This window comes from Varroa jacobsoni, unplaced genomic scaffold (assembly GCF_002532875.2).
Source record: "Varroa jacobsoni isolate VJ856 unplaced genomic scaffold, vjacob_1.0 scaffold_1246, whole genome shotgun sequence".
Lineage (NCBI taxonomy): Eukaryota > Metazoa > Arthropoda > Arachnida > Mesostigmata > Varroidae > Varroa > Varroa jacobsoni.
Window position 1 is genome coordinate 150,649 of NW_019214148.1, and position 25,607 is coordinate 176,255.

The 25,607-nt window shown below is 42.2% G+C and overlaps 2 protein-coding genes and 1 long non-coding RNA gene across 6 annotated transcripts in view; 1 reads left to right on the forward strand and 2 right to left on the reverse strand.

Annotated features, from left to right (window-relative positions):
• Positions 1-3,696: 3,696 nt before the first annotated feature.
• LOC111267989 (uncharacterized) overlaps positions 3,697-25,607 on the forward strand; it is a 28,945-nt gene continuing 7,034 nt past the window's right edge. The window contains exons 1-3 of one of the 2 annotated variants that reach the window (XM_086971527.1): positions 3,697-3,864; positions 4,497-4,756; positions 6,176-6,379. Coding sequence is in view for 1 of the 2 variants with exons in the window: in XM_022846631.2 (XP_022702366.1) it covers positions 22,542-22,576 (35 nt within the window). In the remaining variant the exon portion in view is untranslated. Of the gene's footprint in view, positions 3,865-4,496; positions 4,757-6,175; positions 6,380-22,442; positions 22,577-25,607 lie in introns of those variants that run through there. The other variant, XM_022846631.2, reaches the window with a different exon arrangement.
• On the reverse strand, positions 16,752-20,360 carry cold (coiled). Of its 3 annotated transcripts, none has more exons than XR_015314029.1 (2): positions 19,541-20,360; positions 16,752-18,377 (listed from the first exon to the last, which is right to left on the reverse strand). XR_015314029.1 is itself a non-coding variant. In XM_086971528.1 (1 exon), the coding sequence occupies exon 1, from the start codon at positions 20,358-20,360 to the stop codon at positions 19,878-19,880; it is 483 nt and encodes a 160-aa protein (XP_086827654.1). In that variant the 3' UTR covers positions 16,752-19,877. The 3 variants fall into 3 exon arrangements, 1 of the variants encoding a protein (XP_086827654.1); XR_015314028.1 differs by having other exon boundaries at positions 16,752-19,208; XM_086971528.1 differs by having other exon boundaries at positions 16,752-20,360.
• Positions 16,752-25,575, reverse strand: LOC111267992 (uncharacterized). Its single transcript, XR_002684942.2, has 2 exons — positions 24,473-25,575; positions 16,752-19,649 (listed from the first exon to the last, which is right to left on the reverse strand). It is a non-coding gene; the product is annotated as an uncharacterized LOC111267992 (long non-coding RNA).

Consider the following 25,607-nt stretch of genomic DNA (forward strand, 5'->3'; position numbering starts at 1 on the left):
TTAGGCTTTTCATTTATTTTCTCTTTCTTGTTCATACATGTCTTTCGACCGTACTAAAGCTAAAATTTGGAGAAATAAAAAGAGGACTTGTGCACCTATATCGACTTGCACCCATTGAATCCCAACCCCGAAAGATGTTAGTTTCCCTATTGGCCAACAGAGGGGAAAACATTTCGTGAGAGCAGTAGCCTGCACAAGTAGTAATACTACTAGATACCTAGGAGCGCGCTGGCTATGTCGACTGAAGAAACTTCACGGCCATCGATCGGTACATGACCAGCACGCGGCGTCGAGGAAATGGAGAAAAAGTCGAGGGCTAGGTGGGTTGCGGTGGAAAACCCGCAAGTGTATATATACCTTCAATATATCTCATCACAGTTTTATAGCTGTGAGCCGCTGCCGCAGCCGCTCCTCGTCTCAGTGGAAGAACAACCCACTATACTTTGACAAACTCTGTCAACACGCAAAGTAAAACCAAGCAGCCAGCCAGCCAGTTCGTGCGAAGTCAACTCACATACGATAGACTCAATGCGCGGTAATAGCAATGCCAATAATTATAACATGAATCCTGCGATACCGAAATACTCTTTTCGGCACACAGTCACACAAATCGACAAACAGACGCACTGATATAGCATACTTAGACACACACTCAGACATAAAGCTAGCTCATCGCCGTACTCTCAGGAACTTAGGATACACATTCCATCCATTGGGCTGGTTTATGGCCGTCTAAATCTCCATGGCAGCGGCCATCCCGATCTGATGGACAGGCCTAAGGCAGGAAAGCAGCCGTGCACGATATGGCCTAGTCCTTCAGTAGCGCTGGTATTTTTAGCAGAAGTTGTGATGTGAAGTCGTTGTGATTACCGTTGTCTCTTTAACAGTAGGAGATGTAGCAGCAGCAGCAGCAGCAGATGAACCGGCCAAAGGAACCGCGTCACATAGAACGATACTGCAGGGTTGGCTTTGCGCGAAAAAAACTTTCTTGATGTGGACCCCGGTAGGTTACAATTGGCCTAGTTGAGTCTACAGGATGTAGTATAGTCGATCAGCCAATCGTCCGGGCGGATTAGGTTGCTCGTGTCGCTGCAGAAGCCTACTAACTATAGGACATAGTCAGCTGGTACTGACAAGCAGCTGTCTTCCGGTACAAAGTGCCTAAGAGTAATATTGAGATATGCGGCATAGCATTTATCTACGGCGCGGGCCCTTCGCTCTTCGGGCTGTATCGTGGTATCGTGCTTCGTTGCTACTTCGCAGCTTTTAAAGCAAAGCAGAGCAACAGGACTGCAGTTGGGCAGATACAGAGATGTAGAATAGATAAGAAGAGGGTTGATACTATCAAGAGGCGTCCCAAGACATAAAATGGCCTTGTAGCTAAGCTGGGATGGGCGACGAAGCACAAAGCTGACAGTTTCTTTATCGCTGTCCTTCTCTTCGTCCTGCTTTTGCTATTTCTTGCCGCGAACCGAGCACCAAGCTATTCGCTGTATTTTCGATGTTAAATGGCTAGTTCGCGACACGTCCCTGTCCTGCGGTTTACGTATCTTATATAACACCTACGCTACACGAGCCCAGCAAAAACGTAGTATAAAGGTAAAACAGTGCAATAAGGGGTATACTAAAATGGATAGCTGTCCCCATCGGTGTAACGACGTTTTGGTGCGTGTGTATGTATCTCGAGAATGGGGTGGGCTTTTTCTGATCCCTAGTCTTTCGTAATACCTGTAAACTATTGTATACATTCACAAATTCGACTTTTGCTGAGATTTTATTCTATGGTGTACATGCACCAAAGTGTAACCCAAGTAGTACACTGCAGAATTATACTGCTGTGAATAGAATATAAGGCAAATTGTCATTGGCAACGTGAATTCTTATGTGGCCTATGCTCGTCGCTTTACTTTAAACGACTTTTTATTGTGTTTACGTACGTATATTCCGATAGGCATAATGTAGCGTGCCATAAAAGCACCGTTAAGTCGAGGTGTTCTGTTCCATGCATTAATTATAATCTTTCCATGGATTTCAAGCGGGAGGCTTACTTGTGCTTTTGCTATACGATTTTTTTGTTCGTTTGCGACGTCCAGGGCTTCTTCAAAATTTGACGGCCGAACCAACTTATTGTCGGTCACCCAATCGTTGAATCGTCGGTGAAGTATGATATTCATGTATCGTATCTCGAACGGGGTACGGAGGCGCAATTTTGGCATAGAGCTAGCTGACTCTCGATATCTGGTGTAAACGACGAAGTTAATATCAGCCCATGTTGTTTATTGGTTACCCAACGCAACTACTATTGAATAGATGAACACAGGTATATTACAAACAAAGTCAAACAAACGAACGAACTCTGGATATCACACTCGAATAATTGACAAAATAGTCAAAATGCCTATGAGTATCCTGATCAATCGTCAACCATCCTGGATCGCTAATAAGGTAATTCAATAAGGGATCAAGTGAGCTCGTAAAATATCTCTGTCCGATCATTGTGAAGCACTACCTAATTTGTTTTGTTTTAATATCAGAGCTCGAGTATTAAGGGAACAGGAGAATAGGGAAGTTTATGGTAGAATTGCTAGTGAACCTAAGGTGCGTTTCTAGAAGACGCTTGATAAATCTCGGATATGCGCTTTTTGTGCATCGGGAAGGCCTTGGGTTATTCGACACGTAACAGTTCGAATGCCTGTTCGCGGGTACGGATTTGCATCCTTTTACGTGGGGATTAGCTATTAGTTAGGCCCCAACACAGGGAAATTAGATTTTTAATCAACCTTTTTTTTGTTTCAGATGTCGTCAAGAGCATCAAAACTAGGTGCAGCACAAACATAGTTCTATATACGGAAAGGAGTAAAGTTCACTGCAGAGTTAATACTTATTTTACGTATCACTCTCTTGCTGGTTCTTGCTAGGATTGTCGAAAAGAAATCAATCATTCTCACACCAAAATTGAAACAAATCATTTTCATATCTAAAACTAAATATATTTTGCATTTTTTCTAACTAAAACAAATATGCATCGTTCTAATCGCGACATTATGCCATTTTTTTTTTTACTAATCCCGTAATCTTATCACTCTTCGCACAAGACCTTTTCGGTTTTAGATCGAAAACAGCGACAAGTGATTTTGAAACTAATTTAATACCATGAAGAGAATTCTGTAGCGGCTGACAGAAATAATAATGCAACATCCGGATTAAGAGGCAGAAACATCATAATTTTCCATTCAGTATTCATATTTGTGTGTCTGTCAGAATACAGTAGCTATATTTTGCAAAAATTTACTCAAAAACGTTTTATCTCACATCTGAATAATGGCATTGTAATAATTTCATAACATCTACTATTGCCAAACCTCAAACTTTAACTAACACCACCGCCGACCCTTCGCGACCCGTATTGACTGAAACATGTGATGTTAGAGCCAACTAGCTAGAAAAAAGGGTCAACACTTTTTCGACAAGCTAATATATACATACATTGTCCAAAGTTGACTTAGGTCAGTTTGCACGAAATCCTTTACTACTTCAACATATGAGGTACTGCGAGACTACGCGAACAGCAGGCATTTTTTGGTCGTCACAACTGCCGACATAACAATAGCTTCCGCAGTTGAGCGTTATGCATGATTCCTCATGGCCTACCCGTCTGCTGTGGTGTTGCCTACAATAACTCCTTTTCATTGATTGACCCGTTCTCCCGATACCATCAACTAGGCTTCGGGGCTGATCACAGCCGGACGCCAGCAGAAGGACGGCCGGCGATGGAACGTATTCCGACTTCAAAGTATTGTTTGCGGTCATATACGAATTATCGATTGAAACGTAACCGGATGAATGACGAGAAGGACGTAGAAGGTGAAATTGGCCATTCAATGTTTTGTTATGCTTTGCTATCGTTGGCCGACCAGTGACGTGGTTGCTGCCTAGTTTTTGAGGGTTGAATATAGTTATGGTAGCAGTAGGACTGCTTGTGCACCTGTACGTGCGTGGGATTATGATATTATTATTTTATGCTTAATCGCCAGGAGTGTGTGGCTGCCACCCGGTGTAACGTAAGCCTCTTTCTCCGGCTTTTATGTGTCGTGGGTTGCAGAAGTGGGATAGATCAGCCGTTTGAATAACGGGAGGCCACGTACAGATTTCTATACTAAACCTCAGCACATATTATTCCCCCTGGCAGTATCAATCGCAACTGATCGCGTACACCTCTATTTGCTTCTTTCGCGTTCGGATACATTCCAGTGCTGGCACACTCCCTACTGACCCTTCGTAAAACCTCATACTGTGATATTGTTTTTCTGATCGCCCCCACATTATTGTGGGGTATCTCGTAGCACTGCCAGTGGTTACATGAATATTAGGTAGGTTAGGTTAAGTTGGGCCAGTGTTTGTTTGCTGGTCCAGTACACTAAAAATAGACAGACATTCTTGAAATAATTTTTTGATGCTGTATGTATACGTTTGTCTGCTGCGTGTCTGTTCCGCAGAACGTGTCCTTCTGCAGGCGCACATTGGCCGACAAAGCCGACGGCACATGCAGAGACGATGCCGCTCAGGCCTGCTGATTCTTCCTTTTTTTACGATCGGCTAGTTGAAGCTGTGCTAGGATTTCGCTGTCGCGCTGCTATAGGTCATATGGGCTTAGTAATGCCGTCACTCGCGCCAAGCGTGCCTTACTTCGTCTCGCCCAGTTCACTCGGAGTCGTTTCTGCCTCAGCCGCACCTTTGGCCGACTCACCCTTACCACGCAAGTATTCCATATTATTGGAGTAATTAGGTTGTCACCCCCTATAGATTAGGCACTCTAGTCCTGTATAACTCCCGACATGCTGTTCTTTTAGCAGTTCCTTCGTTGCTTTCATGGTTGTGGTTGTCTTTGTACTTGTCTATATAACAAGCTAACGTATCTTTTGAGGTTTCACGCCTCTGTTACCTCAAGCTTCATTGCTCCAGCTTATAATACACTGGCCATATACTCTCATGATGCTCATGAGAGTCGACAACACAGTATACAACATAGTGGGTAAAGCATAGCGCTAAACGATTTAGATCTGAAGATTTACTCTACTAAATTATATTACCACTACCCTGCACCTCCTAATGAACTATGTTAGCGATGTCCATTTAATCGTTACGGCTCCTGATGCTGGAATTTACTGGTTCCCCCAAGCCCCGGTCTATGTATTGATATACTGACTCCACGGTTGATTGTATTCAAAAAAAAAGACGTCTTGATTTCGATCGCAAGAAAAGGACGTCATATCTATGAGGCATGTTGTGACTAGCAAACGCTCCTTAATTCATATAAATTGCTTAGCCATGTTCTATTTGGTATCTTCCCCTGACTTCTCCATGTGCGTATATCTGTGTACGTGCAACTTGTGGGTTTTGGCCAGGTTCTACTCTAGTTCGACAGCTGTATAATTGCATGAAATCTGTATAATTCATTTGAAATTTTTCACTGTATATATTGCATAGACAGTTCCCAGATGGGCGTCGCGCCATACACATCCTGCTAGTGCATTCCCGTGTACCCCATCATTACTCGTTCCGTCATCAACGCCAGTTAACTAGCTGCCCAATATAACTGTCTTTGCTATCCGCCATCCACGTATCAGCCTTTACTCTCAACGGTAATCACGGTTAGTTGCTTTCCTCTTCTGGCCGCTAGCCTAGCGGGCTTTTTCTGAGAGGTCTCACAACGACGACAGCGCAGAGCCACACCGACTTTTTTGTAATACCGTTTTGTCAATTCATTTTGTTAAAGGGTTTCTCCTTTCACAGGAGCGACAATTGTCGCCGAAGGACGTCCTTGTAATCAGCAGTCTTCGGTACCAGCCTACACGTTTTTCACTCTTTCTCGCTCTTTCTAATTCAGGACCGGACGGCACTCAGGCGAGGGGGAATTAGCACTGAGTGTGTTTAGCCATCTCAATCTGGGCATAAAATTCCAGAATCAGTCTTCCCTGAGTTCCTACCCCCGGAAGCTCTTTCGATCTCTCTGGTGGTCACTACGTGCCACGTATATACCATTTCGCCCTAGTGAGTGTATTTAAGTCGAAAGTCAAAAAAAGGCCAGCAGTTGTCGTATGGCCACTTGTCTGGCTGAATACTATTATTAGCTTGTTCCGGAAATAATGTTGGCGGCATGAAATTTTTATAACAGAGTCATGAAGCTGTGTCGAAGCTGACGTTTATCCCAACGACCTTGGAATCGGCGACTGTACGCGTATCCGTGTGTAGCCCAGTGCCGCTGCAAGCACACATTTCCGAGGATTTGCACAGGGAGTTTCTCCTGCGGAGGTTTCTAACAAGAACGCAAGATGTAAAGTCTTCAGAACGGAGTGCAGCGACACACAGAGGCAGCCAGGTAAGGCAGGCTGAAAGTCATGTCCGTCCTTCCATCTTCTGCTCCAAGTGGGCGGCTCGTGTTGCTTCGCGCATGCTTCCTGTCATGCGCACTCTAGACGCAGTTCGCATACAATGTACATGCATATACAAATGTATTCCCTGTTTATTTTATCCTTATCGAGTGTATTCTCGTACGCCACCAGTCTGGGCGCAGCTTGCCGTACCATCAGACGGCTTACATATGTAATTGAGATATACGACTGATGTAAGTTGAGTTGCCAAGAAGGAAGGCGTTTGTTGTGCTAGTGTTCTTGTACTCTCCCCTCTCTCTCTCTCTCTCTCTCTCTCTCTCTCTCTCTCTCTCTCTCTCTCTCTCTCTCTCTCTCTCTCTCTCCCTCTATAGATATATATATCTCGTTTTTCTCGCAGTGATGTGGTATAATACGCGCGGTTCGTGCGAACTGAACGCCACCAGATATGCCACCAAGTTAGATGCTCATACGAAGCAGTGCTCGTCCAAGCCGGTTGCAGCGAAGGCTCTACTCCATTTCAACAGCGGTAATGACGCTACTGGCGAATTGTGACTTGGACGACACGTGTAACCAGGGGCTTTCCAATATGCCTCTAGCCCACCTGTCTAAATAGATAGATATACATTTTGGTCAGGTTGCGCAACAAACACAAAATACATACAATTGGGTTTCCTCTTCGCTCTGGATGGCTTGAATGGAACAGGGAAAGATAGACTCCATCATGTTGAAATTTGTTATGTATGGCGACGACAGCGGGGAAACGGGATACAAAGCTTCACCCATAGCAAAGTAAGGGCACCAAAGCCTTGGACGGTGCCATTATCTTGGTAAAAATAATATGTTGCTAACATGTTAAAATGGTTGTGCATATGTTGTCAGTTGGTAATTACTTACGTTTTCTATTTCGCATTAGTTGACGTGACAACCGTGACAAAAACAGCATTGCGGTAATTGACGAAGTATTCCATATACGTAAGCGGAAGCTTGCTTTTTTGGACTTGTGAAATTACCCCATTCGGCGGCTCGATAATGATAACGGTTATTAAAACAGTGTTCGTTCAGTTTATAAAAGTGCAATAAAACGAAAGGTTTATTAGACTGAAAAATCGTACGGACAAAAGTTAACACAAAGAGTATTTGTATAAAATTGTTCTCCTTTATGTATTTTCTGGCGTCCTTTTTTGTATTTCTCGATCTCCTCCTCTATCTATATAATATACCACCATGAGAGTAATAACCTTTTCACAAAAAACGCGGCCTGCTTGATTTCATATGGATCGCGTAAAATGTACGTTTTCTTGACGATCTTTTGTAAATGTTATTATTTTTAGGTGACAAGTCTTTCTTGTGCGTAGAATCCAGTGGGCCAGTTTAAAGAGATGGATGAGTAGACCAGTTATCCGTTAGAATCGGTCCCCTGGGTCTGCATAGGTTCTGTCAGGCATATTTGATTAATCACCCAATTTCTACATTAAAAGTGAATGAAATATAGGAACTTGTGATTCTCTTATACAACGTGTACTTCAATCGGTTACGATCAGTTATTCATCATAATTCACGAGAATGGGCCTAGTAATATCATACAGTGACTCTGACTTCATTCCCTACACCGTCTTTGACTTCAATCAGACTAATCATACACTTCATTGAATCTGAATGGATTATTCAGGGTTCTCTGAAAGCTTGGCTTTTTCCATATTGATCACAGTGGATCGTTGCAAGCTTTCCGAATTGTTCTTTTTACAAACGAAAACGAACAATGCCAAATCTAACCAGAAATGCTGCAACACTTAACTGTACGTTACAATTTAGCCCTAGATTGATCGTTAGTAGCAAGAAGCTTTGCTTTACGAAAAACATGTTCCGTGAAGCCTTATGAACAGTCCATCTCCGAGTGACTTCGAGGTTTCATCGACTTCGCTCCTTTAGTGATCGGAAAACCTACTCACACCCGCCTCATCGGCGGCCATCTTCGTTCGTAAAACAATCACTATCATGGGTTGTTACCCGCACTAAAAAGTGTGTTTCACAGCGTAAAGGAGCAATTCGTGCTATGCCTGCGTAAAGATGTACTTTACTGGAATACCCATCAGCTCAGCATTTCTTCTAATACTCGAACCTCTTTCCTGCTATGATCTATAATGCCGAGCGTTATAATATATGATCTATTATTGTTAATGTTCTTATTATATAGAAGACAAGTCTTCTTTTCGTGGGAGCCAATGTTTGTTCTCCCCGATGACAAAACTGAATTATTGTACGGTTTGCGACAAAGTTTGTCGAATGTGCTGTTGGATTTAGAAGGGCCGAATGCTGGTCAGTCATATTGGGTTAAAGGAAGATTAAACAGACATCTAATGAAATTTCTGAGAACGCTGCTTTTAATTGTAGTATTATCGTAGTACGAACATGAATAATAATAACAGTAGATTTAAGTTTGCATATTTTATAATGAAGACGTTTAAAAAATGGTTTTCGATATATTTCTTGGACTGTCGTTCTCTGATGTTTTGTCAAACTTATGTTCTAAATCTAGCATCGTTCTTAACACACCATTTGACAATCAAACCACTCCTTTGCTGTAGCGTAATATATTTCTATAATTACCATGGCCGGATTTCCGCCTGACTCGTTCGATTTTCACCGCTCGTTGTCGGCTTTGAAAACTTGACTTGAAAGGGCGGCTTGCGCAGACGACTCTGTTTAATGCTTAGTGTATATGCTTAATAGTGAAATAAAATTTGTATTCGATGCAGAGAGGGAAATGAGGTAGAGCAGATGAGGACAGTACGATGGCACGATTGTGCGATCCGGACACTGCGAAGACCCTCGGAAGGCAAGGGTTCCGCAGACCGCGGCCTCCATCCTACTACTCCTTATAACCAATCATTCCTTACAGGCGACCCCCCTTTGCAGGCCATCCCAACCCATGGCTGTCGTCGATTAGGTGTTGTCGGTGGTGCTGTTCACTTACTTCCTGTCAGTTTGGCGTGTTTGTGCGAGACGCGCCTTTAACGGGATGCGCCTTTATCGCAGGCGCGCTGTTACGCAGGGACAAACGCAGGAGCAAACGGATAGGTCATCATGGAACGGGTATAGAGAGTGCGATTTGATGTGACTTGGTCTAAGGCAATCCCACGAAGACCTCAAAAGCTCGCTGGGCCCTTTCTGTCCCGCAATGGCCGACGCCATGAAAGTCTCCTCGAATAAGCTGACCGAACAAGAGACATCGGGGTTTGTTTCTCGCATATAGTGTACGACTCCAATGTGGGGTTTCTTCAACACTGGTCCTGCAGAAGGGCACCATCGTGGTACACCATGGCATGAAATGCACGACACCGAGAGTCGACATAGTTTGACCAGGCTGAATTCATCACTCAATGTGTCCCTAGTATCCCTAGTCCACATCGCATTTGCCCCCAGTAGTACGGTACACTGCACAGTGGAGATGACGAGAGGGAAACCGAGCGGGTATTTTTCCCCCAGTGGAACGATACACATGTAAAAATAGGTAGGCAGAATAGACCCCAGATCGTGCTAAGTGCTCGCTGTCCCTATATGTATACTCGCGGATGAGCACCGTAACGTAAGCTATCACAAGGCAGTGCCAGCCCTGCTTGCGTGGTGTTCTCGGCTTCGTTTCTGTTGCAACCACGAAACTGCTGCACAATCAAAACTTTACTCTGTATGCCATTCGCAAGTTACACCAGCTAACTGACACATCGGAAGCCAGCTGACTGAAAAAGAAAACAGGTCGCAGGCGACCGGCGAACAGCGATAGTGGCTGGCTGACGCCAACTCTGCTCAGCCAATAAGTTCAATCCGATGTATACTCTTACTATTCGTTAGTACGCGTTATGTAGATCACAAAGTCCTGCACATTCTATCTCTTGATCTTTGAGACTCTCGTTCTATTTCGCTGGATATTACTCATTTTCTTTCGGAAAGTCAGTGATACCAACATGGCGTCGCTCTTGGCTACATTCCTAAGAGACGCCTGCCCTCATTCCTAACCATTTCGAGATCTCCCCCTCAAATGTCACCATTGTCACGAACTTTCTCCATCGCGTGGTCTGGAGGCTGCCGAAGGGGACATTTAGTATTGTTGCGGTCTGTTTCAGTTTGCTGGTGATCTGTCGTGTAGCCAGTTACTTCGACTGATGTCCCCACCGGCGCTATCGCTATTCAACCATTAGTACAAATTTATTCATTATACACACATAGGCAGAGTCAGTCAGGGGTGGGCAAGGCAGCCGATCCTGATTAATTCTCGCTTTTCCTCTTTTTCTGGAACAAGGCGCTTCGACGAGCCCACGAGTCGTTGCATAGTATAGAAGCACAACGCCCACGGTTGTGCCGGCTCAGGATCTGCGGAGTATTTTCTTTGGAAAGCCCTGAACGCACCTAGGAAGGGCAGCAGGGGTGTCTGGGTGAACAGGGCGCCGCCGGCGGAAAGAGAATAATCGAGAGAACACCGCTAAATTAGAAAAAGCCACGAGGAAACGCGATGAACGAACAAACGCTAAGGGGACAGTAAGCTAGCGGACGAATGCGACACTACGAAAAATTAAATTAACATTTGGAACGTTTGGCTTTTTGGATCAGAAGACAGGGACCTGCCTGCGGACATTGCTGCCTGAGCATGCATTTACAATCGAGCTGCTCTATGCACCACTGCCAAGATTACAGAAAGCCTTTAGGGCTTAGCGAGGATCTTGTGCAGGTGGCGTGTATTCGTATGCATAACATAGTTCTAACATAAGCGGTGTGAAAGGGGTTTTTAGCAGATAAAGCGTACGAGTAATAGTTTCAATCAGACTATGCTAGTCGTACGAGGAGGAGAATTGTGCTGATGTCTCTGCTGCTCGGTCGCATTTAAATAGTTTCAGTACTTGAAGTCTTTTTCTACCCGGGCAATATTTCTTCTTCCTGGGAAGTTAAACGTATTGTTAGGGGTGTTGAAGTATTGGATCACCCAGCATTGTGGGATTAGTACATATCAAAGCCAACAAGCGTAGATACATGATCGATCATATTTGTTTTTTTTTTTTTTATTGCTAACTTCATAGTAATTTGTCGTAGTAAATTCAATTCTGTGAGGATCTTAAGGTCGAATATAGCGGTCCAAAGCCGAAAATTTCTACCTGCTTAAGTATCTTCAACTTTCAAGTGAATGAAATTCTGCTCGTGGCAGATATTGAACTATCGGCAAATGCTTGGTCTGCGTCAAGTAATCACTATGGTAAACAATCACTTATTCATTAAGTCGCTTGGTCGACCTTTAAAATCTATTGTTTCTGTTCACTAGTATTTCATATATATTGGTCAATGCAAATAGTTATTACTATATTGCTTATCTATGTATAGTCGCTTGCTTCAGCAGTGGGTAAACGAAACGAACCGCTAAATGTTTGAAAAATTTTTTCTTGACAACTATTCTCTAGTAAGGGGTCCATGTATATAACTTATCCATGTATACGCATTAATATAGGTACACATGGTTTCCATACATACTGCTAAGAGAAGTACATAACTTCGCGTCCCTTGGCCGGTTCCGTATTTCTACTATTGCTCCGGTTTATTTCAGCGAAAAAACATTAGTTCTCTTCTCACATGTTAGGTTTGCCGCCGCCAAAGCATTGGACTCCACTAGCGATCCCAATTTCACTCATTAAATTCTCGTTAGGTCGACTCGCCTGTTTCTAGCCTGGTCCTGAATTAGGCACTATTCAACACAAAATATCATCTAATTACGAAATTGCATAAAGGAAACGGGGAGCACAGGCAAACGCTGTTCGTAAAAGGAATGAGACGCCGGGGGCAGTCAGCTAATGCGGCAGGTCAGCTCTACGATAGGGTCAAAGGGCCGTCCTACGAGTCGGCGAGTCAGGTTGCTCCGCATCAGGCGAAGTAACAAGACGTAACGTGTTGCCCGATCGTTGCTCGTTTACTCGAGCCAGCATGTGAGAGGAGCAGGTTGTCCAGGTGGTGCGCGCATATCACTTTTCAGGTCGCAAAAACCTCTATGAAGCTACAGGCCGGCCACAGCGTAGAAAAGATGTATACTGCGAATTGAATTGTATACCAGAGACGTACAACTAAAAAACGAGGTTATATTCGTTATACCGAGTCGGCAATGAAATTCCAAAAAAAACATTGGAGAAATTGCTATACACAATCCTAAGGAAAAGGCTGGAATCTACAATAACAGACAAGTGATCCATAAAAACTTAGTAGGGCAACGAGGATAACACCCGCGTTTGTACTGGCTTCTTTCTGAATACAATCGGCGCCCTGCAAGCGGGACAAGCGTTACTTACGAAAATAACTGGAAATAATATAATCGACAGATTCTTCCGAACTTCGTTAGCACAAAAATGATGCTTAACCCTAACTGTAAAGCGGGATGCAGACTGCTTATGATGATCCCTCTGATGAAATCAACGTTGACAATGTACACAGTGTGGTTCTCGGAAGCGGAAATGAAGTTTAATTGCTCGGTCATGATAAACACGTGAGACAACTTCCGAAGTTTTTACGGAACAAAAGCGCTTCATTGGTTTAGAACTTACTCTGGGTTTCTATAAAGGCCGTCCATGTTTTGTTGTACCTGGGATTTTCAATTATTTGGTGAATGGTCCATTTTCAGAACAATTTGAATAAGTTTCAGTTCCACCTTCTTCTCGGAACCTAGATCACCTGAACGCATCATTCGATTCTAGTTTTTCATTGACTGAATTTTCAATGATTATTATTATTATCACAATTATCATCGTCATGGTCGTCATTACAACAAAATTCTACTCACGCCTTTCCTCGTGCTCATTTGATTGTTTGAAACTTATAGGTTTTACTATTTCCCGCTGACGGAACATATCTCCTGCCATCGGGTATTTTTGGTTTTGCTTCGTCCCGGCCAAAGGTCACTGGCGCTGAAGTTAGCTAATAAACGAATATCCTACTGCAGAGCAGACTCCTTCTCACTACAAGCAGCCCCAGTTACCGAATTGTACACAGTAAAACAGTAGATAGCTAGAATGTCTTCGGTGAAGCTTGATTCAAGGAATGTTTTTTTCGTGTCTGAGTAAACTCGATTACCCCCTTTGGAAGAGAAGCGAATGCAATCTCATTAAATTTCGTTATTATTAATCGTGGGTGAGATGGATGCGATTTGATTCGTTGGCGGAACACAAAGATGACGAGGCCTTTGAGCTGACCTTCGTCGTCACTCCAGCCTGGTTCATTCGCCTTCCACAGTACAGGATGCGAGCTGAAATCTATGTTTTGTACGTACGCACTGCACCGCATCATTTCTGTGCTCCTATTTCGTCATCCTCTGATCCACACAGAAAAGCGGCCCGTAGAAAAAGGCAAGTTCTCAATGCAAAGATGATTACATGTGAAACACGCCTATGATTGCATTGAAGTGGAGTCGGGCAGAAGTGCAAACGTTATCGCGTAATAACTTTTATAGTTTACTTAACAAAAGAGACAAAAATTCACTGAACTGAGTATAGCGATGGTGGAAACAAATCATCGAAAGAACCAGATAGAAACGAAACGAAGGAAATAAAACGGGTTCGAAAGTAATAAGTAACTACAAGTATATGTTTTTTGACTGATTTCTTCATTCAGAAAGTTCATTTTGGAAGATTTTAAGTAAAGATCTGTGAATAAGGTATATAGCAGTAGGTAATCATACTGCAACTTTACTAAAGCATAAAAGGCTAAGCAGGCAGCTCACATCTGTGAAATTTCTAAACAGAGCAAACTTCCTAGTCCGCTCGGAATGCCATGATAGGTATTTCTAGCTTTTCGGGATATTAAACTAATCATGTCATACTTGACCGAGATCGGCACTGATAGCAAAAATAGCACGCAAAGCTTCGTTCTATAGGATCTGCAACCATAGAACCTGTAGAAGAATCAGGCCCTGAAGTCGAAATTATAACGTCGTAAAGTGTGATAGAGAGAAATTCAAGACTTTTAGGCAGGAAAAACATTGGTATGTGATATAGTATTGGCAAATATTTAACGGTCAAAGGAATCAAAAGCCTTTGCAATATCGAGAAATATACCGACCTACGCACCGCCATCTAGTATAAACGATCTGATATAGTCAAAGATGGACGCAAAGTTGTCTCTATCAAGTATCTTGAACGAAACGGGTACAGATTAGATGAAATAAACATTTATCTGACTCAAGCAGTGGTTACAAAAAAATTGGCTTGTCGAAAAAGGCTGAACTCGAAGGATGCCATCACGATTGGACCGAGGGGGTGTAAATCAATTTGAAGACGTTACTTTGGTCGACGTGGGCTTCAAGAGACAGGATTCAAATCGAGAACGAAGAGTGCAAGCGAAAATTACCGTGTAAAGCGCTGCACTCCCAGACGTACTGTTTTTAACGGTTCGTCGACGGTTAGATAGGACGGATCTAAGAACTCTTCTGTTCTGGTGAGTTCATAGTTCTAAACGAGAACCAAGAGGAACTAAGCTCAAAATGGCACTCAGCATGCCTGTCAAGCAATTGTTGAAAATACGCCCGTTTTGACACCAATTGGCTTAGTACTAAAGAAATGTTTTTATCTGTTTGGTTATTCTCATCAATCGGGCGGTGTTTATTTAACCGAGGCATGGCTGTCGAAGTAGGCATTTTGATTTTAAGAAATAAAATGCAATTCATTACGGTAGAAAAAGGCACGGGCAGGGCTGCAGTCCATTAACGCAACAGTTTTGTACTTGGTAAGAGCTTGTACGTTCAATATTTTCTTGCCCAAGGTAACTTACTATACTCAAATAAGAGGAACAGTGCTAACATATTTGTCTTACGAATTAAGAACATCGCGAGACACCTATTGAACTGTTGCATTTTATATTCTCAGTTGGCGGCTTCAATTTAAATATAGTAAGTCCATAAAGACATTACGATAGCAAAAATTCTCTAACCAACCGAAACTTACCCTTTCACATACGTTCACAGAAAAATTACACAACTTGCGCCTAAAACCTACCCTGATCGTGTTTGAGCTCGAAGATATGATTCTCTCGCTAAAGTGAGTATTTATTACATCTAGCTAGTTAGCGTATTACAGTGCTATCGCTGTATATATGTTCCTTAACATGGAATTTGAGGTATCAGTACTTTCTAATACGTCCCCAATTCATAGATAACGTTAGAATACATGTCATAACTTATCACATTCAATAAAAATTTCGGACAGATTTGCATTTATATGCACCCATGATGATGCAGTAGTAACGTGCTTGTCTGCGGAACTTAGAAACCTCATGCGCGGTCTAGATTCAAAATTGTCAACACTATTGACAACATGACACTGTCGCAAATCGTTTATTATAGCATATTGTTAGCATGCCCTTTTATAGGTTCTTTGCAAAAGGTACAGCAGGGCATACAGGTCGGAAATATGGCATATAGTAGTTAACATTAGCGTTGACACTCCGTAATGTAAGTGTGTTGTTCCTGGCTCTTGGCGAGACACTGAGATGGATCCAATTATCTCATAATCTCTCTTTTGCACGACCGCCTCACGACTCAGATTCAAAGTGATTCAATATACAGAGTAAAAATTGGCGGCGGGGTTAAAAGGCTGGAAACCGGGCGTAGACACATGTCGTTTCGTACTGGTGGAAGTCAGCCGTTTGAAGCAATGCTAAACCAGAGCAGCAGAACTGGATGTAACATTTATTTTGACAGATCTGGATAATTCTACCACACTAAATCGAAAAACCTATGCCTTTTTCTTTACGCAGATTAGTCATTTGCCCTAAGCATCTTTTCTGGATCCTCATGCTCCTCCTGTAAAATATAAGCTTCTATGATGGATTTAGGACCTTGAGACTGATTTTGTGTAGAACTTAAACCACCTTTTACAACTTATGTTCAATATATGACATTTTTTAAATAAAATCTGACAAGCATTATGTATGGCATTTACGGTTGTGGAATCAAAAAGCTACGGATGTTCGCATTATATCCACATTTGAACTTGGTAACAATTCGGTAGCTAGAATCTGATTCTTGGGCCTTGTAACAGGCCGAATGCAATTTTGTTGTGCTAATAATACCATAATGGATACATCGTTCCGCCTGAGATTATAACATGTTTTGCCAAACACTTCGGCCGCTTCTACCACCAGACCCACCGCGTTTCGCCCCATAATGAATCTCGCTTTCTTTGTTTTTAGTATCACCGCTTTTTAACTAGTTAGTCAATGTGCCTTACGTGGATTACAAATGTTGTATCCTATCGGTCTATGGTAATTAAGAACCGGTTATTAGACCCTGCCAATTTAAACTCATGCGATTTCATACCTAAAAAAAGGATAGGCTTAATGTTTGTTTTTATTTATTTGATGCACATATATTTTATTAGTAAATTCAGTTCATCATCTTATGAGTGGAACTTTTCAACGATTAATATACAGTGATACAATTGGTTGTTTCCAATCACTAATTGTAGAAATAGACTTGCCTACGTATTATCTGGAAAATACAGATGTGTAAACATGAAGTGATTTTTCAGTTTCCTAGTCACCTAATAAAAACCGTCCAGATAATCTGTGTGTTTCTATAGCATAGTTCTGTGTGTTTACCTAAGCATTTATATTCCTTCCTGGCCCGTAGTCATTTGTGTAGGATTTTTTCATGGATTTGTCGTTGGAAACTGATCACCGTTAAACAGATCACAAATTCAATACGTTATACATAACCTAATCAAAAAGTTTCTCGATAGTCTTAAAAAAACCTCTAAAGGGTTGGCTAGAAACTTCAATTTTCCAAGTATCCGGAACCCTTCTTGAAATTGTCCAGAGACTTATGCGCCATCTTGTGCAATAACGGTGATAACAAACACTGCCGTAGAAAAAAAACAGCTGAAAAATTAAAAATCTTAACGACGTATCCATTCGGGCTCAACAGAACTGGTTGCTATTTAGGTGGTATCTTTTTTTGAAGAACTCTGATGTGTATGCGCAACTACACACGCATTCCAATCACTAACTGAGCTGTTTTGTTGACACTTTGCTATACACACGGTTGGATTTTACATTCACGTTATTTTACGCATGCAACAGTTCACTTCGTTGGAGTGTTCGTTAGTTTACTGCTTCATTGTACACATTGCTATTGATTTGTAATATGTCAGTCTGTCGGTGAAGTCTAGTAATATATATATATATATATATATTATATATATATATAGAATGGTGCTTCAATAATGCATTAGTATTGCGGCACGAAGGAGTTGAATGACAATGTCATCCAACTCAAATTAATCATCAGGAGAGGTTATGACTGAAGTTCAAAGTTTTATACGTGTCGTACATTGGTACCGCCATAGAGGAAAGCGTCCATTTGAATTTTTGACTTTCTATGCAAATGTATGCAACTATGATATATCATACATTTATAGATATCGTTTCGTCATTAACGAGACATAACTATCCCTGTTGATGTGGCTATTATGGCTATAAGTTACACAAAATAGAACATGCGGATATACTCTGGCTTATTTACAACCTTGTTCCTTTTCAGTAGGTGCGTTTCATATAGAGAGAGGCCACACAGGTGTGAGAAGCAACGGCGGAATTGTGCGATCTCTGTTTCATCGAATAACGCTCCCTTTACACAGTGTTGTAAAAAAAATATTAATTTTTTTTAGGGGTGGGGAAGGCGCAGCAAGTTTTTCTTAGCCGTATTTGAACCATGTTCCGCGGAATAGCGCCAAAGGAACTATCAAATCTCTAGGCGCACTTTTTACTGTTAGAAAAACAATGACCCCTATGCAAATCCGAGCCTCCAGCTTGGTTCTTCGTCGCACGGCGACGCGTCGCCGGTGCCGCTTTCAGCACAGTTCGGCATTGTCATAAGAAAAATAAAGATTTGTCATGAAGAACATGGGGGAATGAGAGATATAATGTCTGCGCCTCCTGAAGCGCTCATTTCAGCCACCTGGAAGAAAGCTAAAGGCGAACTTCGTTGTCAAACGCATATACACATGTAGACACAAAATCACAGAGAAAGACAGTGGTCTTAAAACGGACTCAATCTAGAACGAGACCAAAAACCTGTGTTGCCAGATGACATATTTGATATTGGGTGCGAATCTCTCTAAATGTTTTCCATTCTATTAGTTTCGTTTGCGAATTCACGAGAGCATAACCCCCGGCAATTGCAACATGGCTGAAGTTACCCGTATTCAGGCTTTCTTATACCGCTGCCTTCGTACACGGCCATAAGAGTTACGAAAAGTGAGTAGGCCCAACTTTAATCAGCTGGACTGCTACGGTCGATTTCAACGTAAATCGCTGTGGTAGCATGATTCGATAAACGGATGTAAGGTTGGCCTGTTTTACTAAAAATATGGATTAGTTTGTGCTAAAATATACTACTAAACATTGATTTTCATATAGCACATTTCGCATACTACACAGGACGCTCAATTCAGTTTTATTCAATTTTGCTCCCTTTCCTAGGTAATACGTCTTTATTTTTTTCGAATATAGCATACTCGCCGGATACTCTATTTTCGAAAATATTCCCGCTGCTTTCTAGCCCGTGTAATTGTTCGTAACTGTAGGAGACTCATTAAATTATTCCTTCTTCGTGCGTCGTTCACTGCAGAAGATAACATTATCATGTTTACTGTCCCTCTTCATAAACGAAACGGATGCACTCAGGTTCATCCGATGACAAACACTGCTCGAACAACGATGCTCGGCTCTATACATGCCTATACCAACGTTCTCATTCTGCCATCCATCACGTTCTGCGTTAACTACCATTATATTCTTCTGTTCAGTGTAATGATTTTTGCATTAAAAAAATACAGAAAGCACGCTTAGTACTTTGTTAGGTACACGTGTATAAACGTATCTTTGATCAGGTATTCATCGAGTAAATATGACTGAACCCTTCAGAATAGAATAGTTCAGGGCTATCGTGAAAATTGGCTTTCATAGCACTCGGCAGCAGCCATTGTTAGGGTCTCAATATACCTAATGCTACGTATGCTTCATATTAATATTTTTGCATTTTGTCATGGCATATAGATATTCCTTCGTCGAGAAACATCTCCATATGCATTCCTATATCGAACATATATTTTGAAATATAAGCCAGGCACCTTATTTCACAGAGGCCGTGTCCTTAACATCGAAAACTTGCACGAGTCCTTATACTGCTGTACTCACGCCGTTCGCTCGCATATTTTCCGACACCATTTCTCGACGGTTCTGTAATGGCATATGCATCTAGTTTTTACTCACACGCTTATTTCATATCTATTTATTGGTTGTTTTTTGGACCAACAGGAGATCGTTCGATTGGATGAACGCGACAAGGATGCTTGCGTGTTTCATTTTATCCACCTGTCTGTATCAACATCCTAATATAACGGTGATCGCTTGTCAGCTAAGCTGTCGTGAAAGCAACAGGAACTACGACAAAAAACACATGGCCATCTAGAAGATGTGGGCCACTGGAACAGAGGCTTGAATTCGTGAGACGAAAAACGCCAAGGCTATCACTAAGGCTAGAGATGATTTTACACTGGACGCATCTAATGTAACATAGTAATTGCAACGGTCACCTGTGCAACACTCCGAACATTCCCAGTCGTTATACCAAATTCGATCGCAGCGTTTCGATTGTTGTCGAGTCGTATAGTCGCAGACAGTCTGATTCGAGCACCACTTCGAAATATAAAATTGCTTTTCGCCAGTGGGCGCCCAATAGGGCGTTGACCCCCAACGGACCTCGGTCATACATCGGTCCTGGTGGGGCTCGCAAAGTTGGATTGTCGACGTACATTTCGAATTGTTCTCGTCCTGATTCGTGCAGATGTAACACTCCAGTGAAAGGACGCCGGTTGGACATACTACGAGTAAATAAAGAGCAGCGACTACGAATAGTTGTTCGTGAGATGGGGTTTGATCCGACGGCATTTTTTCGTGTTTTTCTTAATTGGTGGTTTTTTGCTTATCGGTCGATGGAAGGTATTAGCTGTAGTCGCTCAAAAACGGGTAATAATTTATGTGGAGAAAGTGGACTATATATATAGCGATTCGTTTGCTGTTCTGGAGGATCTGAGAGCACCGTTGTTTTGCGCTCGTTAGAGCTTGCAAGGACGAAGTTCGTATTGCACTGCCTGGCAAGATCCGTGGTCCAGTTAGTCAGCGATGACACCTATAGCGAACAGAGAGCGACCAGAAGGTCTCTAACGATTGATCTGTTTATCAGTGTTTTCCGACTCCATTAAAATAGACACATTCACTGTAGTCACAATAGATTCAACTAGTCACATTTCCCGTTAGTATGCTCCAGAGTTTAATTTACTGCAAAAAAGCTTAGAAATGCTAAATACTCCTGTTGAATACTGTTTCAATCGGTCTTGTAGAAATCGCCTTACCCTTATATCCTCAGCATTTCTATTTGGCGCAAGTTCATGCATAAAACCAATCGGCACAGAAATTCCAGCAAATTTGCTGAATCACATGGGACAAAACAATTCTCCACAATGTAAGATAGTTGCCAGGCTGCCACCGTTAAAAAAATTCTACATCGTCAGTCAGCTTCACTGTTGATCCGTGATTACTGGTTGTATAGTGCTTTACACAGCTAAACACTGGTTACTTCGTTGTCAAAGTCCGTAAGGTATCAGCGCGACCAGAAGACGGCGTTCGACGCTCAGTACTTAGCTAAGCATTGGTGTTCCTGTTTCTATTGCTATCAGTTTTGTTTATGATATTCGACGATGATGGCGGCTGCTGGTGCATTCGGGCATAGATTGTCGTCTATGGATCGGCACATGGACGCGGTGCGAGCCAAGGGAGGCCCAGCATTTATTCTCGTTGCCATGGCACCAGCCACCGAAACAGTGCAGTAACGTCCGTCGGCGCTAGGCTATCAACGAACGATTTGGCGTCAACAGCGTTACGTTTAGCTGTTCCCCCATCGTTCCTTTGTATCTGTCTATCCATTATTCTGCCGTCGCCGGAAGCAGGCACTCAGTCCCCGATGACGCGGCCAGTAGAGAGTTCTCTGGCGCTACAGAGCTGCTGCTGATGACGCTCTTATCCCATGTGTTGTTTGTGTGGCGCGCCATCGCTGCAGCGACATCTACGACGGCACCGTCGACGGTTGCGACGTTGCGTTTATGCAAAAAAAATTGTATAAAAAGTGATCGCCAGATAGATGAGCGTCTTTAACGTAGTGGAAACCGACTTTAACTCCCGACTGATGTACCTTTGTGCTCGTTCTGTGAAGGCTTAGAAAGCGACCTGACTTAAAATTTAGATACTACGGCAGGTAATTGTGATTAATCGAACACACGGCTTACGAGTTCCAATTGTTTCGTTCCGTTCGTTTCTGTTGTCTAGCGGCTTTAGCCGTTGTTCTAGCAGCGACAATAATAGAAGACTCTCGGGCCGCCCTGTAATAAATTACATTTTCTGACTTCACTTTCGGACATTGGACCGTTCCTGTCGCATTATTGGGGAAGCACTTTTGTCGGAAATCGTGTCATACGAACTATACTACAAGATCTGCCAGTAAGTGCCGAACTGTGTGCTTCGACAGTTTAGCTAATCGTGGATGAAAACGGGACTCATCGACCTCACTGTTTCGTCTTAACAACAGAAGCAAAGCACCGGAGCGAGTGCTCGTGAGTTAAGCGCTGAGACGTGTGGCCATTCGCTTTTACTAAAACTGCCTAAAACAAAGAGAGGTCACACGTAAAAAGTACTAAGCAATTTATATCGTAGGCACCGTTACAATGTAATATTAAGCCACTGGACATTAGATTTTTTAGTTCGGCCTGCCCTGCTTAGCTAGGACAGATATCGTTGTTTGCTAAATCTGTTCGGAAGATATTGGTAAACATTTTGATAGGATTTCACCAACAACAGAAGGGGGGGGCCAAGCAGGCGTTCCCATTTTCGTCAGCTAAACCGACCTAACTCGTGTAACATTCTGCGCAGTGCCCCGCTTGCGTACGTGAGAAGTATATGTGTGCGGACTTGAAGGGTCTTCGGAGGACGTAGAGGTTTAAAGGGCGCTTTTGAAAGATTTGTCAATACCGAAGTGACTAAGGAGAGTACAAACGTTTATTGAACGGCGATTATATAATGGAGCTCTACATATTCTGTCTCGTATGCGTCATGTAAGTGGATATTTGTCATTTGGTGACGGCTATAGCGAGATAATAGCTGTCTTTTCTTTTTTCCTAGTTTTATGATGAAAATTGAAAATGCTTTGCACGTAATATATGATTATACGCTTTAATTGAAAACTTTGTGACAATGGTGCACGTATGCATTAAACAAGCATGTTACTATTTTTACTTGTTGCATCAAACTACCCACCCCGCGCGCGAGAGGCTTTCCATGAGACTATATCATTTACGCACCGCTATTCGGCCATTTAGGTGAACTTATGGCATGAGACTTAAAACTTATTCCGGTCGTATCGAAACTCACCGTTTCCGAAGTTTATCAACGTTATTCAATCTATAGAGAATTAATGGGAATTCTTCTTGTCCTTATATCGGACTTTACTTCGACACTTTAGTTTACTTCGACAATCCATTGTACCTTTACGTTTTTTAAACTTGTATATCATACGAACACTGTGTATATCATGCGCGGCCCAACATATGTTTTGAATAGCTTAATATACAACATTTGGCCTTTTAGGACGATTGAACATAACATCCAATTAGAGTGCTGTGTTATGCGTAGAATTATATCTGTTACGTATTTTCTGTGTTTTAGGGTGACCGCTGTGACACTCCGATATTGTGGCTTAGTTTGAGCCCGCCAAACGAATACGTATGATTGTGATTTCTGTGCCCGATGTGTAGAACGACACATCATTTTCGAACGATGATTTTAAATCTAATTTATTTACCCATTTTAGGTACTTGTTTACAGTAACCTGTAACAACCCTACCTGTATCTTCACGAACGAAGCCGGTACAGAAATGTCTTGAGAAGTCTGAAATAAGTGACTCGTTTGAACACTGTTTAAGGTTGCAAGATACTGCGGCGCCAAACTTAGATATATTAATTAACTTTGCCTATTTGAATTGTGTTTCGGATAGCTGCATATTGGTGCCTCTTTTCGGTCTGTAGGTGATTCTAAGAATTAAATATTATATTAATATGGATGTGTATATATATATATATAGAGATAGATATGAACTTTGGCTTTGAACAGTTGGCATGCTGTTACACTTGATGATACTAGGCTTTTATTGATAGACTCAACCTTAAATCCTTTACATCGGACGCCTTATGGTCGTTTGCAGTATGTCTGAGACCAGAGCACTCTTAACAGTTAGCCTAAAAATTCTCGGCAGGGAGATACAGATTGAGAGTTCATATCTTAAATACGTATGACAGAAGCTTACCTGAGGCATTACCTGAATATGTTTTTTTGGCATATATTGGGTAATGTTTTAAGAAACATTGAAAGATCGAATTGGTTACGTAAAGCGTAGAGTAGTTCTGTTTCTTTGCAATTATACCTCGGCAGTGTATCGCTTAGGCGCCGAATAGAGTCTAGCGCTTCTGTATGATTACGAATCGCTTTTAAGGCAGTGCTTTGCAGAATGGTATGGTACACGATTCTCCAGTTAGTCGTTGTCTTTTGATCGCTTCATCAGCCAGTATGGTCCAGTCTGCTCGGTGCAGGTATACTTCTATTGAAGCATAATTTCTTTTCGCGTAGTCTTTCTCCTCAATTATATGGTCGAAAACGTGGAATTTTATTACCATGGCCACCAATACCTACTAAATGCCTATTGGAGCTTTAGTGGGTGACTTCAAACGTTGACGCAACAGACACGAAATACCAGACAGGCGCCAAAAACAGTGAGGAAAACAGATGAAGCCGGAGTCGCGGTGAAACTGAAGTTACCGTCACGAGCATCCACCAAAGCAATTTCATAACGCCGTTAATATGAATGCATACAAATGCAGCAGTTTTCCATACTATGTTTCAGTTCAATGGTACATACATAATAGCTTAGTTCTAGGCAGGTAGCAAAGGAACTTACCGGTTCTGTCAAATGGCTTTCTTCGGCGCTGAAGATTTGCTTTAACTTTTAGCTATCGTGGCTCTGTACCTGTAATCGTTCTCCATTTTTATCCGGTAAATCTGCTACCATTCGGCCTCTACCCGTACGCGTTTACCGATTACGTTGTAGCGTAAGATGCATTTGAAGTTGATTTTTAGGGCACGTGCATCCGAGTATTTTTCTAAAAACAAATGCAAAGGTGGAAAGCCGGTGAATTGGCAATTAACGAATAGAGAACCCTTTTTTACTTGGTTTATTTTCTCCAACAGTTGTAATAAAATAGTAAGACAAAATTCACGAGCGATACTAATTACATTAATCAACAATCTTTTTCACAATTAAATAAACCGGTCCAATAAAGGTGACAACTCCGCTTCGAAGTCCTTATAATTGAGCTGCTTCATTGAATGAATCACATCACCTCCAATTTCGTGCACGCGTACAGTCATATCTAGCCGATCCTCAACGCATTCAAAGTACATATTTAGCCATAAATACCCACACACATTGAGGGTGGTACTACCCTTCCGTTCGAGAACAAATTCAGCCAGCCAAGCGCACCGCTAAGTACAACAGCTGCCGCCGAATTCGAACGTTACCGCGAGAATGAAGTCAAGAGAAAAAGGCAGCAACGTCTATTGGCCATAACTAATCGGGTTAAAGTCCTGCATCCTATTTTATCCGCACGCTAGCAGAACTGGCCCTAGCGGGTATATTACTCCCGTATCTTATACAGTCATGTCTCCCGAATTATGCCCCTGCTACAGCAGATGGCCTACTCGCACCCGCAAAATATCTGCGTGAAAACTGAATGCGTTAGTAAATGGCGTTGGCAAATGCCAGGGCAGATAGGTACTAGATGAAGTTCTATTTTTACGCGTTTGTCGTTTTCTAGATAGAGGATCTCTGTCTCAATCTAACTGTTTTTGTTACGTCAAAGAGTAAACACGCTCGTTAAATTTTGACATCAATAGTTGATACTATTATATATCATAGAACGTATAGTTGATATTTGTACTTAGCTATGTAAGGAGGGTGAAAAGCTAAGGTCTAATATTGCGCCTTGTACCCTATACAGATTCAGCTGATTGACTTTTCCGTTGAAAGAGCGCGT

Excerpts from the sequence above, each read along its gene's own strand:
- cold (XM_086971528.1), bottom strand. The coding sequence starts at position 20,360 with ATGCCGTCGGATCAAACCCCATCTCACGAACAACTATTCGTAGTCGCT.